General features: G+C 40.9%; 1 protein-coding gene across 6 annotated transcripts in view; it reads right to left on the reverse strand.

Moving 5' to 3' along the window:
* Positions 1–16,789, reverse strand: part of PANK1 (pantothenate kinase 1) — a 42,633-nt gene that overhangs the window by 18,387 nt on the left and 7,457 nt on the right. The window contains exons 1-2 of one of the 6 annotated variants that reach the window (XM_038141565.1): positions 15,567–16,393; positions 12,391–12,503 (exon numbers count right to left, since the gene is read on the reverse strand). The exons of 1 other annotated variant lie outside the window; for it this stretch is intronic. In XM_038141565.1, the coding sequence (XP_037997493.1) occupies positions 12,391–12,503; positions 15,567–15,661 (208 nt within the window). In that variant the 5' untranslated portion in view covers positions 15,662–16,393. Of the gene's footprint in view, positions 1–7,011; positions 7,165–7,458; positions 7,715–12,390; positions 12,504–15,566; positions 16,394–16,789 lie in introns of those variants that run through there. 4 more of the 6 variants (XM_038141564.1, XM_038141567.1, XM_038141566.1 and 1 more) reach the window with 4 other exon arrangements.

The following is a 16,789-nucleotide window of genomic DNA, read 5'->3' on the forward strand; positions in this document are numbered from 1 at the left end:
TCATTTGCTGAATGACAATTCAGTGCAGTCACAGTAGCAGTACCTATTCCTGAGAACTGCAGGTCACTAACGTCCAGCTCATATGCTTTAAACACATCTCTAGTAAAGCCTTCATAAAGCCTCAGTTAAGAAAAAGAATAAGGAAAATCTCAAAATATTCTTGTCTGAAGAAGCAGGCTTTAATAAAATGAAAACATTTTTTCCCAGAAAATCATTTTACTCTTCAGTCACCACCTCTTGACAGAGCACATTTACTGCATTTTACCCAGCCGGCACCAATGGGTGAGAAATGAAATAAAATAGTATTTCACCCAATCGGCTCCAATTCTGCTAAGAATTAAGGGGACGAGGAGGAAGAAGAAACAACAAAACAAACAGGAGAACTAGATTTCTCAAGTTATATTCCCACTGTGTTACATCTACAATTGCCTTTCCAAGCTCAGTCAGAATTTCCACCATCACAAGGCTGTGTCTGAAGAGGAGCAATACAGAGCTCTCATTATACTGGGGGCCTCCAGAATCCAACCCAGCAGAACCAGCAGCTCTGTTGGACTGCAACACTTGCATATAGTAGCCAAAAGTGAGCTGGCCTATGTTCAGTGTTTACCACTGGCAGACCCGTCCGTCTGTAAGTGTAGACTCCCTTTGCTGGTGTATGTGTTCGTCTATCACATAATTATATAAGAAATGCCACTATTTGCTTCTCAGCTTGCCACAGCTGGCTTTGGTCCTCCAAAATCTTTGTTTTGTTCATCGCAGGAGAAAATGACTATGGAAAACACCCAGCAGAAGACAATAACTGAATCAAGCTGGTCTACCTGTTCCACTTATATATATATATATATATATATATATGCATACATTTTAAATAGTAGACCAGCTAACTTTATGAAACAATAAGAATTGAGAATACAAAATCTATACACAGGCACTGCAGATGGAGGGAGCTAGCAATATTTCTTATAAAAATTAAATTAAAGGTACTGAGTCTATGATTAACATCTAAGATACACTTCTAAAATAGCAGTCACAGAGTCACCCTCCTGCTTTTCAGGGAGAATCAGGAGGACTTGCTAGAAAAATGATTCTACCAACTCGGGCATCCCAACTTAGTGTTGATGCAAACTTGAAACCATAAATAGCATATGCATAGCTGATTTTTCTGCCAGTGAACCTAAAAATAAACAACTTGGGGCAAACACTTTAATAAGCATAGGAGGTACTTATCACACTATCCTTCCTCATGTGATCACAAATCACAATTAAGTTACTCATCTTCAGGCTGAAAGAGGCTTAGTCTTTTTTTCTTACCCTAAATGTCTCAGCATCAGCTGGCTGAATAATGTGAAAGTCTAAATTCTCCAATTTTTAATATGCTCTCCCTGCCCAAACCAATCCTTAAATGTCAGACATTGAAAACAGTTATTTCACTGCATTGCTGTATGCCAAGTAATTGAATCATCAGTTTCTCCTCCCAGTTCCCCACGGACAAGGCAGGCATAATGCATAAACTCCAATGAAGTAGCTGTTATCTGTTGTAAGGTCTAATTTTTTTCCCATGCTATGGAAGCTGCACAAAGACAGTGAAATTAAAGTCTAATTTGAGGTTTGGGAAGATACATCACGCTATACACATACATGAGAGTTCCCTGAAATGGGAAGAATTCAAAACAAGTGTGTTTAAAACAGGCTTTATTTTAAAGAAGAAAAATATGTTATAGACTAACCTGCAATGAAACACTTGGGAAAGCACAAGGTAAATTATTTATGTGAAAGCTGTCTCATCCACACTGCACAACATTGCAATGCAGTGGAGCTCAGGCTGCCAATCCCATTAGTGATTTACACAAATCTTTAATAAAGCCACTGAGAACTTTAATTACCTGTCCCACTGGAACAGTAAGTCTCCTCCTCAGATGTATCTTAACTATGCAAGCAGGAAGTTTAATTTTAAAAGCAGCACGGTTGGACTATGCAATACAGAACCAGCCTGTAGCTAAATATAAGCCATTTTCCACTGTTTTTCATTAAGGGCATAAAACCTGCTACACTCTACCTGCACCAACATTTGTTTGAAAGCCATAGTGTAGATTTCATCTTTAAAAGAGGCAAGAAGTGTTCCATCCTCCTATCAAATACAAGCCCAGCAATAAAAGTGTTAAAGTAAGCACTAACAGCAGAGAGTTATTCATAAATGACTGCCAAGATATTTCACTTTACATCTTAACATTTTAAAGAGTTATAACCAAATAATTCACAAAGAATAAGTACTGTAGAAAACAACTATGAAGTTTCTTCAACTCTGCATAATTCCTGGGATAGCTACACATAATGCTTGCATTTATAAAGCGAGCAGAAAATACCAGGACACTCTTTTTTTTAGTTTATTCTCTCTGTGAATCTAAGTTCCTTTCATTTTGTTGCAAGCCAAATGGACTGCTGCAGAAAGAAAGGAACTTTGCTTTTAGAACACCAGCAGTCTTCTTCAGCACAAATAAAGAGCCCAAGATCAGACAACAAAACCAGATATTTCAGTTATGCAGAAAAACAGCTTAGTTTTCTTCTCAACTTCTAACACCAGCTCTCTGTTGGAATTACTTGCAATAATTCAACAACCATCTTGACTCGCTGACCAATCAGGAATTAAAGTCTCAAAGTTTCTAACAAGTCACTCTGAAATTCATATAACTTCTGCACAACTGGAGTGAGAGTAGAAACACCTCTGTATTCCAGCGATTATTTTAAAACATATCCATTGTATCTTTTGTTACTACCAGTATGTTCCAAATCAAAATGCACCACTGACCCACCATCAGTTCTTTTCCATATCCATACAAAATTCATCTCAACTGGTACCTATACACTTCAACCTTCCTGGTGCCACTGAATGTGGTGCTAATGGGGCGTGCACACAGACTGAAGGTGCTCCTGGAGTTTGCTGCCTCTGTGAATGCAGAGAGTAAGATGATTCAGAGGCCACTGAAATTAACAGAGCCTGCCCAGTACTACAACCAGGGGGTATGAAAGAAAAGTGTTTCTGTAGATAAGTTTTCCACAGACTTGAGGGAAAATGGGGAGAAAAATGTGGAGGTTGTGTTTTTGGTTTTTTTGGGTTATTTTTTATTTTTTGCTTGGTGGGTTTTTTTGGTTGTTGTTGTTTGTAGGGGGTTTTTGGTGGGTTTTTTTTTTGGGGGGGGGGGTGGAGGGAAGCAGTGTTTGAGGTTTTCTGTTGGTTTGTTTTAAACTGGAAGTCCAGCATTTCACTGATGCCCTGAATAAGTGTCCCTGAATTACAAAAAGACAGGAAAGCAAGGAGGGGAAAGTAAAATCCATCCCACCCACATCTCAGGCTGATCACAGTTGTAAAAACGGTGTGATTTACTATGAGCAGTAAAGACACCATACATGTTGCAGAAATATTTTCACAATGTAAAAAAATGCACTTCTAAATTAAAATTGTCTGATAAGGCTAATGAACTGATTTCTCCCTTTCCAGTAGATATACAACATACCTATTGGATCAGTTGAATCTATAACTGTGGCAAAACCAGAACTATTCCACTGCATTGCTACACAGCAGTAAGTCAAAAATAACACTGTAAAATCTAGTTTTAGGTCCCATAGAACCAATACAGAAAGCACCAAGATGCATCACGTGTTCTTAAAAGTCTAGCATAAATCAAAGATTCTACTTTTATCTATTTTAAAAAATTGATTCTCTTTTTGTTAATAAACTGTGACAACTACTTAGTGGTTTGTTATCGTGAGATAAAAATCTGTACTAGTCCAAAATTTAGCTGCAGAAGCATGTGACAATGCAAACAGAAGGTATCTACAGCATTGCATAAGTAGGTAATCTGATGCACACCAACAGCTGTGTATCTGGGGCAAAGGTTCACTCACGAGAAATTCCATGATACATTTTACCTAGTTTCTGCATTAACTCAGGAGTATCAGTACAAGGCATTATTATATTCAGATTACAACACCTTGTATTTTTAAAAATCTTATGCTTAACACACAATATGATGAGGGCATGTGGAACGTAAATATCAAATCACAACATTCTCCTCACAGACAAGAGCCCAGGAGAACCAAGTACGAGAGGGAACTCTTGGGTCATCAAGTAACATTTACCACCATTAAAGAAGATAACCAAGAGCAATCCTTTTCATACATTTAAGCAACCACCACATAAGGTTAGCTGCATGTTTTTGCTCCTCAACTTTCAGAAAGAGATTGTGCTTGAATCCCGCTGGTTAGAACATTCTTCTATCTACCTGAGCCCTGGATTTATTCCTGACCAGATTGCAGCAGTTTCTTCTTTTGCCAAAACTGTTTCAACTTATACATCTCTCTTATAATACCTGTACTTCCTCAAAGACAGACACAGTATTTCAATTTTTTAATCAATAATTTGAATGGTGGTATCAATACTCTGATATCTTAGTCCTAAGTATCTCAGAAGAAATATCTTAGTTTCAGATATTGTTTCTTAGTTTCTATATTGCTTTTCTTTCTGAACACATATATGTTGAGATTCTATTACTGCATTTACATTTCATTTGCATTGTTTGACACTTTGATGATCTAGGAACTTCCTGTGTTAATTGGGTCCAGAAGAGGTGAGAGAGCCACCAACAGTAACAGGGGGGAAAAATCAAAACAACACACACATAACATGACATAGTATTCTTACAGCTTCTGATTTTTATTAAAAAAAAAAAAGCTGTAACAGCTTACACAAAATTTTCAATTACTTCTTCACGTTTTACCCAGTTATAAAAAAATAAAATGGAAGCGCTTTTTTTTCTTTGAACTAAACTAGAATATGTAGCTCAAAAAATGTATTATATCTGCTTATTAACTAAAGTTTCCTCAAACTTAAAAAGCTAGAGCTAAATCATGCACACATATCAGGTAAAGCCTTCCTGTTCATCTTCAGTAGCAGGGGCATATTGAATGTCTTCTTCCTCACCAGAAGAACAAACAGACAAAACCCAAAAGTTACAACTAACCCCACAAAGAGTTCAAACGCAAAAGCAGAAAGCTTTTTGTTAAAAAGGTGTGATCATCCACACAAATGTAGTTCTATTACCACAAACTGATTTGAAAAAGAAAACTGACACAAGCCTAATATCCCTGACAACCCGTCTAGTTAAATGAAGGAAAAAAGAAAGGCAAGACAGGATTCCCAGCAGAGGCTGTACCAGGAATCCTCTCTCACCACAGGCTTATCAGCAAAGCACACTGGTGTCATGGGGAATCTTCCCTTCTGAGAGGGGAAAAAGACCTGTGAACATAGAACTCTACCTCACTTTGTCAGAAAGAAAAAACAATCAAGAAAATAAGGGTTTAAAGGAATAGTTGCTGCAGAAAGATAGGTTTCATTTGTTGAAATATTAGAAAATGCCAATTATCTTATTAACTTCACCACCACACAAAGCAAACCTTGCAATCAATACTGTTCTCACATACCATGTGGCAACTGCACTTCATTTTGCAATCTGTCCTTAAGAAAAGAGCAAACATCTGCAAAGGTCAGGATTGAAAGCACCAAACAAACCAGTAAAAATGGTACTGTGTAGTATTCACTAGAGGAGGATGCAGTGGAAAAGCATGCACTACCAGGACAATTTGAATAATAATGTAATTAATTTTTTAAGATGGTGACAATACGCTATCATTATTGCCTGTATGACTAATATTAAATTTCAAACCTTTTGTTGTACAAAATAAACCATATATACTAAAAAGCATATCAGCAAACAATAATGTATTTTAATCAGCAAATAAATTGCCCACAAAATAGTTCCACAAAGCACTTGCCTCAGCTGCTGTTTTCATTAAAGCCTCATTTCACTAAACCTCCACACCTGAAGATTCAGTTGTCATACATCTTGGGTAACATAGTCAGCCACCTATGCTTTTTACTTTGATGGGCTCTTTTTCCCCCTCACGATGGGATGGAAATTCCAAAGCCCTCATTCTTTCTTAATCAAGTGATTACATGAATCCCTAAAAGCTTTATTCTTTGCTTCAAAAGAGTTTTTACCATTATGGAGAGTTTGATATGCAAGTGCTGACTCTCCTTAGTTACACCAAATCAAAATGTAAGCCAGTCCAAGTTCTGCAGGGTTTGTTCACGAAGAAAGCATGAAGCAAGACAAAGACTACAAAAACAGTTTGTGACAGAGAATGACTTGGTCATTGATAGGTTAAATTTGATAGAGGACTAAATTAACTATCAACAGGTACTGTAAGCACTACATGAGTAATCAATCAGAGAACATTCTAAGAGAAAGTGGCATAAGTAGCTCACCAAAAGCATTGTAAAAGTCAGAAAAGGCACTGGCTAATACACAATCCTGTGAAAGGTGCAGCTCATTAAGAATGTTTCTGAATAATTCGTTCTGTTTAACAAGAAAAAATTTTTTTAAATATTCCCTTGAAAACAAAGAAAAAACCCAAAACCCAGAGCAGCTGAATGGACACTACTTCCTACTGAGTAGAAACATCTTTAAATTTTGGCAGCAGGCAGCTGTGATCCTGACTATCCCTATTATCCTTTTGGAACATGCTGAACTTGCAACAAAGAACCAAACATTTGTGGGTTTATGTGAAGGGCTAGCAAAGTGAGAGTGAAAAGTTTTTCCCCTAGATTGTTTTACTTGGAGAGTTTACCATGGAATTATTCAATACCTCCAAGTAAGCAAGACTACTAATCAATAAACCAAAGAGAATTTAGGAAACATATAAATAACAAATAGGACGTTTGAGTCTCAGCCTTAAAACCAAACATGAAATAGACAACCAGTTCACGAACACTTCCTAAATGAGAAGCACATTACAAATTTCAGCTGTTTACAAATATTTTCCCCCGCCAGTCAGAATAACTTGCGCCGGGCTCCCAGATTCACTTTTTCCTTCATTCTAACAACGTTTGGGAAAGGAGCACACGCTAAGCCCGCGGAGCCTTCCCACGCTCCCGAGCGCCCCGGCGTTACTCACAGTGTTGCTTGGGCACTATGAGCTTCATGTGTGCGGCGGGGAGGCGGCGAGCCGGGCAGGACCCTGGGCACCGCCCGACGCGCTGCTCGGCCAGGAGCGGCCGCCCGCCGCCCGCCCGCGTTTGTGCCGGGCCGCCGCTCCCCGCCCGCCGCCGCCCCATTGGCGCAGGGCGGGCCCGGCCCACGCGGGAGCGGGGCCGTGCCCGGGCGGCGCCGCCGCATTGGCCGGCACGGGGCCCTCGCTCCGCCCGCCCGGCAGCCGGCGCTGGGGGGCGGAACGCCCGCGGCGCGGAGCCGGGCGGCCGTCAGCCCCGGCCGGGCGGCGCTCCGCAGGGAGGGAGGCGGCGCGGGAGCCGCGGCCGCCTGACACCGGGCCGGGCTGCGGCAGCGCCGCGCGGCGGGGGCCGGGCCGGCGCCGCTCCCCGGAGCCGCCGCGGTCATCACTTACGTGGCCTGTGCCGCCGGCCCGAGTCCACCCTCCGGCGCAGCCTGCATTTCTTGGCCGGGGAGCCCTGGCTGAGCGGCGGCAGCTCCGGGCGTAGCAGCAGCGGGTGCGGCGGCTCCCCGCAGCCGCCGTTGCTGAGCGGCGGGCCCGAGGGGTGGAAGCCGTTCTGCAGCAGCCCGCCGAGCAGCGAGCAGGAGGCGGCGGCGGGCGGCGGCGGCCCCGCCGGGGCGGTGGGCTGGGCGCGGAGCTGCTCGCCCATGGCGGCAGCTTCTCCCCTTTGTCTCCCGGCTCAGGTCCGGCTGGGCGCGGCGAAGCCTCCGCTCATGCCGGCGCCCGCAACTCCGAACGCCGGGATGCGGCGCCCGCCCCCCCGCACGGCGCAGGCGTCCTGCCCGCAGCGCGCTGCAGAGGGGCGGCCGCCGCCCTCGCCGGGGACGCGGCGACCCCCCCGCCCGGGCAACGTGCGCGCTCCCGGCGCCGCGCCCCGCACCTGCGGGCTCCGCCGGCGGCCCCGGGAGCGCGCCGGGGCGGGCGGCGGGGCACGGCCACCGCAAGCTGCCCCCGGTACGACTGCGGCGCGGCCTGGCTCCCGCGACCCTGCTCGCTGGTGCACCCTGAGCAGGCTGCCCCTGGCACCGGCTGCGAGATCACGTTCGCTTCGGTGTACCATGGCGCACACTCAAGGGACTCGGGTATCTGTGTCTCCGAGGCCTCGGTGCGTGTGCTCCCAGGTACGCCTAGCGCCTCGCACAAAGTCACTTATGCATCCGTTCAAGTTTTTGTCTACGAACGTTCAACTTTTTGTCTACATTGTCACGTGTCACTCAACAGCTTAGAGGGACTAGTGTGACCTTGAATGTGTTTGACCTCATGCTTTTTTAGTATCTTGGCTTTCCCTGCACAGCACTGATAATCCTGTGACTGTGATTTACTCTCTGACCGCTGAGATATCCAAGTGCAAAAATGCATTTTCTGAAGGGAATATATCAACTATCAAGTGTAAACTGGGTGAACTGCGCTCTGGTGTCATGTGTAGGCTTGAAAAGAAACACTAATTGAATTTTGTTCTGCACATGAAGGTCATTTCTTTATACAAACTGCCAGTCACGATATGCACGGTTGTCCTTAAAGTAAAAACACGTCTCATAGTGGCTCCTTCGTACACCTAGAATTAGTACAGGACATGGGGCCTCCATGGCAAAGCACGTACCAAGAATTCAGAACTATTATTGCTGTCTCCAGAAAGGAACACTGCATTAAGAAACAGCTTCATGGGAGGTAATCTGGCATTCTCTCCACTTCTTGGCTGGGACCAGAACATTATGTTTAGGTAACTGGAAGTCAGCAACATAAAAACATGCACACCAAGTTGGGAAAATGAAGAAAGAGTGTTTGAGAACAAAGTAAAATTTTCTTCCTAAAAGCCTCCAAGTAATATTCTGAAGATGATTTAAATACTTAGAAATATTCTTATGCACAAGCACTGGTAACTTCCAACCCAAAAGCGATTGCACTGAAGAGGGTAAGAAGGAAGACAGGCCACAAACTTTTACTGGTCCATGGGGGCTTAGTGCTTCCAAAACTGTGTAATTCCTTGAGAAGTCCCTAACTTACCTGACTATGTTTCAACTGCAAAGCAGAAGTCTGCTGCCTGGACTGGCAGAGTCCTTCATGTCATTTGAGGGCAGATCTAGGCAGCTGGCTGGGTACACTTTATAAAATTGTCCAGTCTAACCTCTTAGGGCATGAGGAATCCTTGCTGCTACTGTCCCCATCTGGTAACAGTTGTTCCTTCTCACAGAAACTGACTGCACATACAGCCAGCCCCCATATGGAACAGGAGATCAAACCTGTCTGTCTCTGCATTGACTGGGAGCAGACACACCAGCAGTAACTGTATCTCAGCTGAAAGGTGGCAACTTTTTACCTTAATCCAACAAAAGCAAGAGCACCTTTAATTGCACACCTAAATTTCCTTCTGCTAGCAGAATAGTCCTTCCACTGATTCACTGGAATACTATACTCAAGTTCTGTGTCCAGTTTTAGGCTTCTAAAAAAACTTTTGGAATAACAAACAGAATGAAATGAAAACATCAAGTTTTAGTCTGTGAAATGAAAGATTTGAAGGGGTATACATTCTGGAATAGGCAGCAGCAAAGGAAATCATCACAGTTGTTGAGAAATAAGAAAATTCATAAGTCCAACTGCAGGAAGGGAAATTTACTTTCCACTGGAAGCAGACATTTCCAAGCATGAACTTAGACAAGGATTAGACTGAACCAGAAGACTTGACGGTTCATTGCTGGTTTTAGGAGAAACTAAATATCTGTGGACAAATGGTTTATGTAGAATTGATCCAGACTTGAAGCAAGGATGAGGCACCTTTCTGAAGTTCCTTCCAATCCTTTCTTTCCAATTAAGTATTCCCCTAACATTTTTCTGTTAATTTTGCACAATTATGCCACAGATAGAAGTGGACTGGAACACCTAAAATCTGTCAATGAAGTCACGGCATGTATTACAAGTGAAGTTTCAAACACCTTGGTGCAACTGAAATAAATTTTTCCTCTTCCTTTTACCATAGCTTTCTAAACAAACTCTGTTTGCGAGTTCAGTTTTCAGTTAAACTTGTAAGACAATCTAAACAGAATCTAGGTGCAGTATTGACAAACAAAGTCAAGGATTATTTCAGTTCTGACACAATTAACATTTACTCCATATTCCAGTCTTTCTTCTTTAACTGAAGCAGGTGGAAGGTCCTAGTTTGTATTTTAAAATATTTTCTATATATCTCACTGTAAGCCAGCAATCTGGTGGGAAAAGGACTACAAACACATTGTATGCTGAACAATCCAAGATACAAATGACCTTAGATCACTGAACAAGTCTGTTGTACTGATTCACTGCATATTATACATTTGCACAGCCAACATGTCATGGATTATTCCATACCTGCCTGTGCTTCAGACACTGAGCTCTCTCCCACCTCTTTTTATTTGTTTATAAACACAGAGGGCAAGTCTGTAATTCTCTAACTCTGTCAGTTTCAGCAAACTACTGACTCCCTTGCAGTTAGGATACTTTGCCATGGATCAAAAGTGCTGTGCTCCAGGTGTGACAGTTTCAAAACCAATGAAACTGGAAAAACAAACAAACAAACAAATAAATAAATAAATAAACAAAAATACACCACCCTTTCAGGCATATTATCTTCAGGCAACCTGGCTTGAAATTTTTTAGGAACCTCTGAGGGTTATATCTTCCTCCTTCATTCCATGGGATTCGTCTATCTGTGGCCTAAGGCTAAGCTAAAATAAATATCAAACAGGTGCAGTCCACATGTAAATCTGTTATCCAAAAACAATTAACAAAAAAATCTTACAGAGCACCAGTGGTGTTATTCTAATTCAAAGCTAACCAGCTATAAAGGTTTGGTCATATTTTGGAGAGATGTAGTAACAAGACACATGAACACAGCTTCTCAAACTACACAGACTGTTTTATGCAATGCAAAGAATGTAAGGAAAGAGACTTCTGCTATAGCTGCCTGAGGACTTACATTCAAGCAGTTGCTGGCACTCTGCAATTCCTGTTTATATTTCTATTACTGCAGGCCAGTTATACTAGTTCTTACTAATTTTTTCCTCTTTGAAATAAAGCAAATGCAGTAAAGCAGAATAAATTAACTATTTAGAATATTCCTCACCAAAAAAATAAAAAAAAAAGATACTGTTGATTTGTTTTAGCTATATTCACATTTTGCACATATCAAACAGAAAGTGCCAAGTCTAAGAGTCTCGTATTTCTTCTCAATTTCTCTTCAGATTTGAAAAAACCCATAGTGTTTTGTGTATGCAGGACCTTTGGTAGACACGTGTTTTTTTCAAGTTCTTTTTCTCATAAGTTGCAGGGCTAGAAGACCAACAGTCAAACATGACTATATAATGACAAGTGATAGATGTGTAAATCAAATGGGACAGAAGAGCTCCAAAACTGTGTAAAATTCTTATCTGGAAAGTGCAATGTCAGAGTATTTAAAATGAACACAAGGACCTCTGGAATTACTGGTGTGACTCAGGAACGCTAAGGAAGTCTTACTATTACAACAGCTAGCTCACATGAGAATTCTGCTTCACCCAAACACTAATGCATCTGAGAGGGGAAACTGCAGATGACAAAGGGAATAAAGGGCATAAATTTAGTCATATGCCTAAATCTTTGTCAGACTGAGGCCAAGAAAGACGATATTGAGACCATTAGTTCCTTCCCTTTTCACCCACCTATTAGTACAGGCTTCTTTCAACTATACCTTCTGTGGCACTTGTAGAAAACCTGTTGGTGTTATGAAAAAAGCCCTGCACAGAGGGGAAGCTCATCTCCCCCTCACTTTCATCAAGGGAGAGGAACACAGAAAAAGGCACTCTGCCTAAGCTGGAATGTTGCTTTGGCAGCCAGAACAGCCCCGAGGAGGAATGTTCTTTCTCTTTGTTGATGACAAATAGGGCATAGATAGATCTCCAAGCCCAAGTGCCAAGCTCAGTGGCCAGGCAAGGCAGCATGAATGCTACCTGGAAAGCATAGGACTAGGACACAAAATTGTTTGGGGTGGAAGGGACCTTAACTACCATTTAGTTCCAAACCCCTGCCATGTAGAGGGATACCACCCACTAGATCAGGTTGCTCAGGGCCCTATCCAATCTGGCTTGAATGCTCCCAGTAATGGGGCACCCACAACTTGTTTGGACAACCTTTTCCAGTGCTCCACTATCCTCTGAGTAGAGAATTTTCTTCCTAACAACATCTAATGTAAACCTCTCCTCCGTTCCCCCTTCTCCAATCACTATCTGCCTGTGTAATAGATGACTTACACTCTAACATCAGTCAAACTAGGGAATAAGGGTCTGAAGGGTACACATTGGTGTAGGTTGGTCTTACCATCTTGCCCATCCCTGTGGCCAGACTTTGCAGCAGTCCAAGTGGTTTCTACAGTTCTCCTCTGGCAGTTCTGAGATGAGATTAGGGATTGTGGTTGCTGTCTTTCATCCCAACTGAAAAAAAGCACACTGCAGTCACAAAGCAGTGATAACCTTCTCTCTAAAGCCCTCCCTGCCAATACCTCTGTTTCTATATCCAACTAGACAATTATAACTTAGTTCACACTTACTCTCTCCAACTTTAACTGATCCCTGGCAGTTAAAGAGCTGTTGGTGCTCTTCTTCAACAGGAAACAGAATATAAGTGCCTTAGTTCACACATTTCAAATAAAATTCCCCACATTAGTAGCATTTAGGGTCCTTGACTGTTTCTTACTATTAGCAGACAGTGAAGATAAAGCAGCTGTGGAGGTGAATAATGGGTGAATTATGTGAATAATCTTTTCTTTCCCATGCCACAGTTTCTATTCTGCAGAGAACTTTTTTAAAAAGAAAACAAACAGGTAATGGATTCAAACTCTTAGGTATGTAAAATGCTAAAAAACTCATTCCCAGTGCACTCTCCTTTGCCCCATAAAGTCTACCTTGTTCCCCAAGTATTTGGCTCAGTGTACTGCTGCTTATCTTAAACTATCAAACTTAAATATACAAAATGTGATTGGAAAACATGCAAGTTCACAACCCACTGATTGAGAAATAATGTTCATCATCATAAAAAAATAAATTATTGCAACAAGTGGCAGAGCACTTAGGAGAGAAACCAATGGCCTTTGCTCCTGACTGCTCCCCCACAGACAATTACCCTCATGTATGTATACATACTGGTTTTGTTCAGCTGAATGTCTTCACTTTCTTTTCAACTCAGCATTTTCATGTTGTCCTTCACAATGCAACCAGGAGGTAAGTGATAGTTTCAAAACGAGCACTTTGAAAGAATGAATGGCTGCCAAGTACAAAAGACTACCTCATCCTTATTCAGCACTGCCACATCTAAAGAGGAAGAGAAACTGGTTCTCCTGTCAACAGTCAGCTGCACAAGAGACTTTTTACTTGCATCGGTGTGTACTCCCTTACCTTAAAGTAAGTACTGTGCTGTGCATTTAATTATGTTCAAGAGGCCAGTTTAGAGCTTTCAGGCTTTCACAAGGACAATACAAACTATGTATACACTAAAAAAAACCTACACTGTAATTACAGACTTCTGTTTTTTCATTAGATATATGTGAAAAAAAAACCCTACCATTCAAAGCAACTTTCAGGGTCTCTCCTGCATAGGAGGCAATTTGTATTTCACTGTGGGGATCTTAGGCCACCAAAATATTTGTTTTCTTGTAATAAAACATATCTAATACAAACACATGCTTGGTCTAATGGCAATTTAGGACTCAAAGATACCATATGGGTGATCAAAACAAGTTCTTTGGATCAATTATTAACATGGAAGTGTCTAAGAAACCTATGTCAAGTACCACAGAGCACAAAAGATTTTGTATCTCATAACATACAGCATAACACCCTGGGACGTTACTTTGACACTCACTCACATTTAAAGTTCTGATTATACACATTTATTGTTCTTTTCAACCCAAAATGGTAAATCAGACTCCTTGATCTCATGAACACTGCTAACCAAATTTATTGTAGTTATCCTTAATTTTGACATGGATGTCAGATAAAGAAGCTACCGTTTCTTTTGGAGCCAGTGATCTCACACATAGAATGAGAAAACAAAAGCATTGTGTATCTCCTGTAAAACAGGAGACAAAGATACTTTTTCTTTAGTTTATGAAACCTTTAAATATCCACTGAAAACAGAACTGATAGAGCAAAGACATTTACCTCTCATCTTTTTTTCCTGACTGCTCTGAAAGTAGTAAGCACCAAGTGATTTGCTTTTTCTACATTTATAAAATTTAATTAATATATCAGAGGGGACATGTATCTTATCTTCATTCCATTTCCTCTTAGAAGGAATGAGGGAACCAAACCAAAAACCAAAACCAATCAAACAAAAACCCAAAACACACACACAAAAAAAAAAAAAAAAGGAAAAAAAAAAAAGATTGAGAACAAGCAGACCAAGCAGATCAGGAAGGAAGGTACACATACTACAACAGATAAAGGTATAAGAAAAATACTGATGCAGTGGTTATGAGGCATCAGTGGTGATGGACTGCACATAACATAATGCCCACAAATATGACATTAGTCTTCATTCACAGGCACAACTGCAATCTGATACAAGCTGAAATCAGTATGTGTGACCTAAAATCCTAAACAAAAAATAAAGTTGTCTGATTTATGACCTCCTAATCATCAACATTTTTCAGACCTTAGATACTCCCAGAACATATATAGACATATATAGACAAAGTCATTTTTAGAACAGATTCATTCCCATATTTTGAAGCAAATGCAAAAAGTACCAGTGAAGGACTCATCATGACTATTTTCATAGGAACAGCAAAGACAAACAATTAATGAAAACATTAAGGAAAAAAACCCTTATCTTTCCTGCAGAGAGAAACCAAGCTGGAACCTAATTTCAGTGAACTAGAAAGTCTGTGATTAAAACAAAAATCCCAAAAGTCAGCACCCCTAATCACCTGCCAAGTTTAGATTTGATTATAAGCAGATTGACTTCAGTCAGAGCATAGACTGACATAAGGAAAAAAAGGAAGAAGACAAAACATAGTTCTGAATTTAAATAATTTTCACCTACATAGTGCTCTGTGCAAACAGATCTTCAAACCCTTTACAAATTGTGAATAACTGCTCTTCTCACCTTCTATTTAAAGAAAAAAAAAAAAGCAACAGTGCTAAAATAAAAAGTAGCAAGACAGCTGAGAAAGGATTTGCAGACAGGTCTCACTTCCAAAATGAAAGCTATATTTGGATCAGTTTGGCCCAAACCAGAAATTTAAATGTCCATGCCCTTCAACTGAAAAATTTAGTAGCAGAATTCCAGAGCCATTCTCAGATTTTTAACTCATTTGCCTTGGCAGGGTCAGTGCTGAAATGGAAATCTGAAAGACTTCTATTTGAAAAACATCAGAATATCTTCATTTTCTTAAAAAAAATAGAAAACAGCTTCAGTTCCCCAGAAGCTGGATTCTCAGGAAAATTGGCTATTAATCTAGCAGTGCTTTAGGCAGGCTGATTAGCAGTTGAACTTACATTTCATCAGGCAGAGAACACGCTGTCTTCCATTTGGCATGGCAGTGCCCTGGAAATACTCCCCCTTCATGCTGCTTATTGGAAACAGGATCCATTTAAGTTTAAATACCAAACAAACAAACCCCCTTGCTTGCAGTTTCAGCAGATTAATTCATCAGTATTAGCCTCCTTTGTTGAAGTTCCTCGAGCATATTACAAACACACGTTTTCACTTCACTGACATTTCTTGTTCTGCTTGAAAATTCAATGAAAAGCTGCCTGTTTATCTTTGCATGTACATCCACCCAAGTTATGTCATCTGGCCATTTACCAGCATGATCAAAGTTCCAGGCACACAGGTAACTGACCTCAAAGCACAGTGTTTGAAGTCCCTGTTTGACATGATTTGAGTTATTCTCTGCGTCATTAATTATTTCATCTGTTGTCCGCTATACTTACAACCAAACAAGAGAAAGAGAATACAAACTACTGTTCAGTGCAGCTTGCTTAAGACATTCTCCTGTCTCACTACAGGAACCATTTCAGCTATTCTAACAAATAGCCTACTTTCTGAGAATAAGGCTGTATAGGTATCTGCAATAATTATGATTTATTTCTAATGTTACTATAAACTTAAATTCTCAGTTAAAAAATCATAGTTGAGAAACATGAACTTTTCACTAAAATATGCCTGACTTTCCTTTTCATTGCTTCAGCTGAAAATCATTCAGAACTATTAAAACAAAATTGTTTTCTGTTTTCGTTGCCTGATGAACTCCCACCATGGAGGTAACATGTGACTTCTTTAGACTGTACTTACACCCAAATGAAACCGGGTTCCCAGGAAACAGTAACACTGAACTTCAATGTGAGTTAATAATACAGAGGAAGAACAGAAACAAGGGATGCCATGGTGGGGAAAGGGAAAGACGAGCAACAGACTTGCCTATCAAGAGGCCAGAAATCCCAAGTTTATAGTCTGGGTTCTCTTCCCATCAGAGGCAGGCAGTGGCATTAGTTGTGGTTTCATCAGATCAGACCTGCACTGTGCTAGTACTTTACAGACTGCAGCCAAGGAGGAGCAGGAGGGCATGGAAAAAAAAAGAAACAAAACAGAGAGAAGATTACGGTTAACAGCCTGGTACTATATTCATCCCAAGCAAATATGGCATTAATCTTCTCATCATCTCCAGATCAATATTCTCAATAATATTCATCAAACAATTTATTAAGAATCTGAAGTG

This window comes from Motacilla alba, chromosome 6 (genome assembly GCF_015832195.1).
Source record: "Motacilla alba alba isolate MOTALB_02 chromosome 6, Motacilla_alba_V1.0_pri, whole genome shotgun sequence".
NCBI classification, from domain to species: Eukaryota; Metazoa; Chordata; class Aves; order Passeriformes; family Motacillidae; genus Motacilla; species Motacilla alba.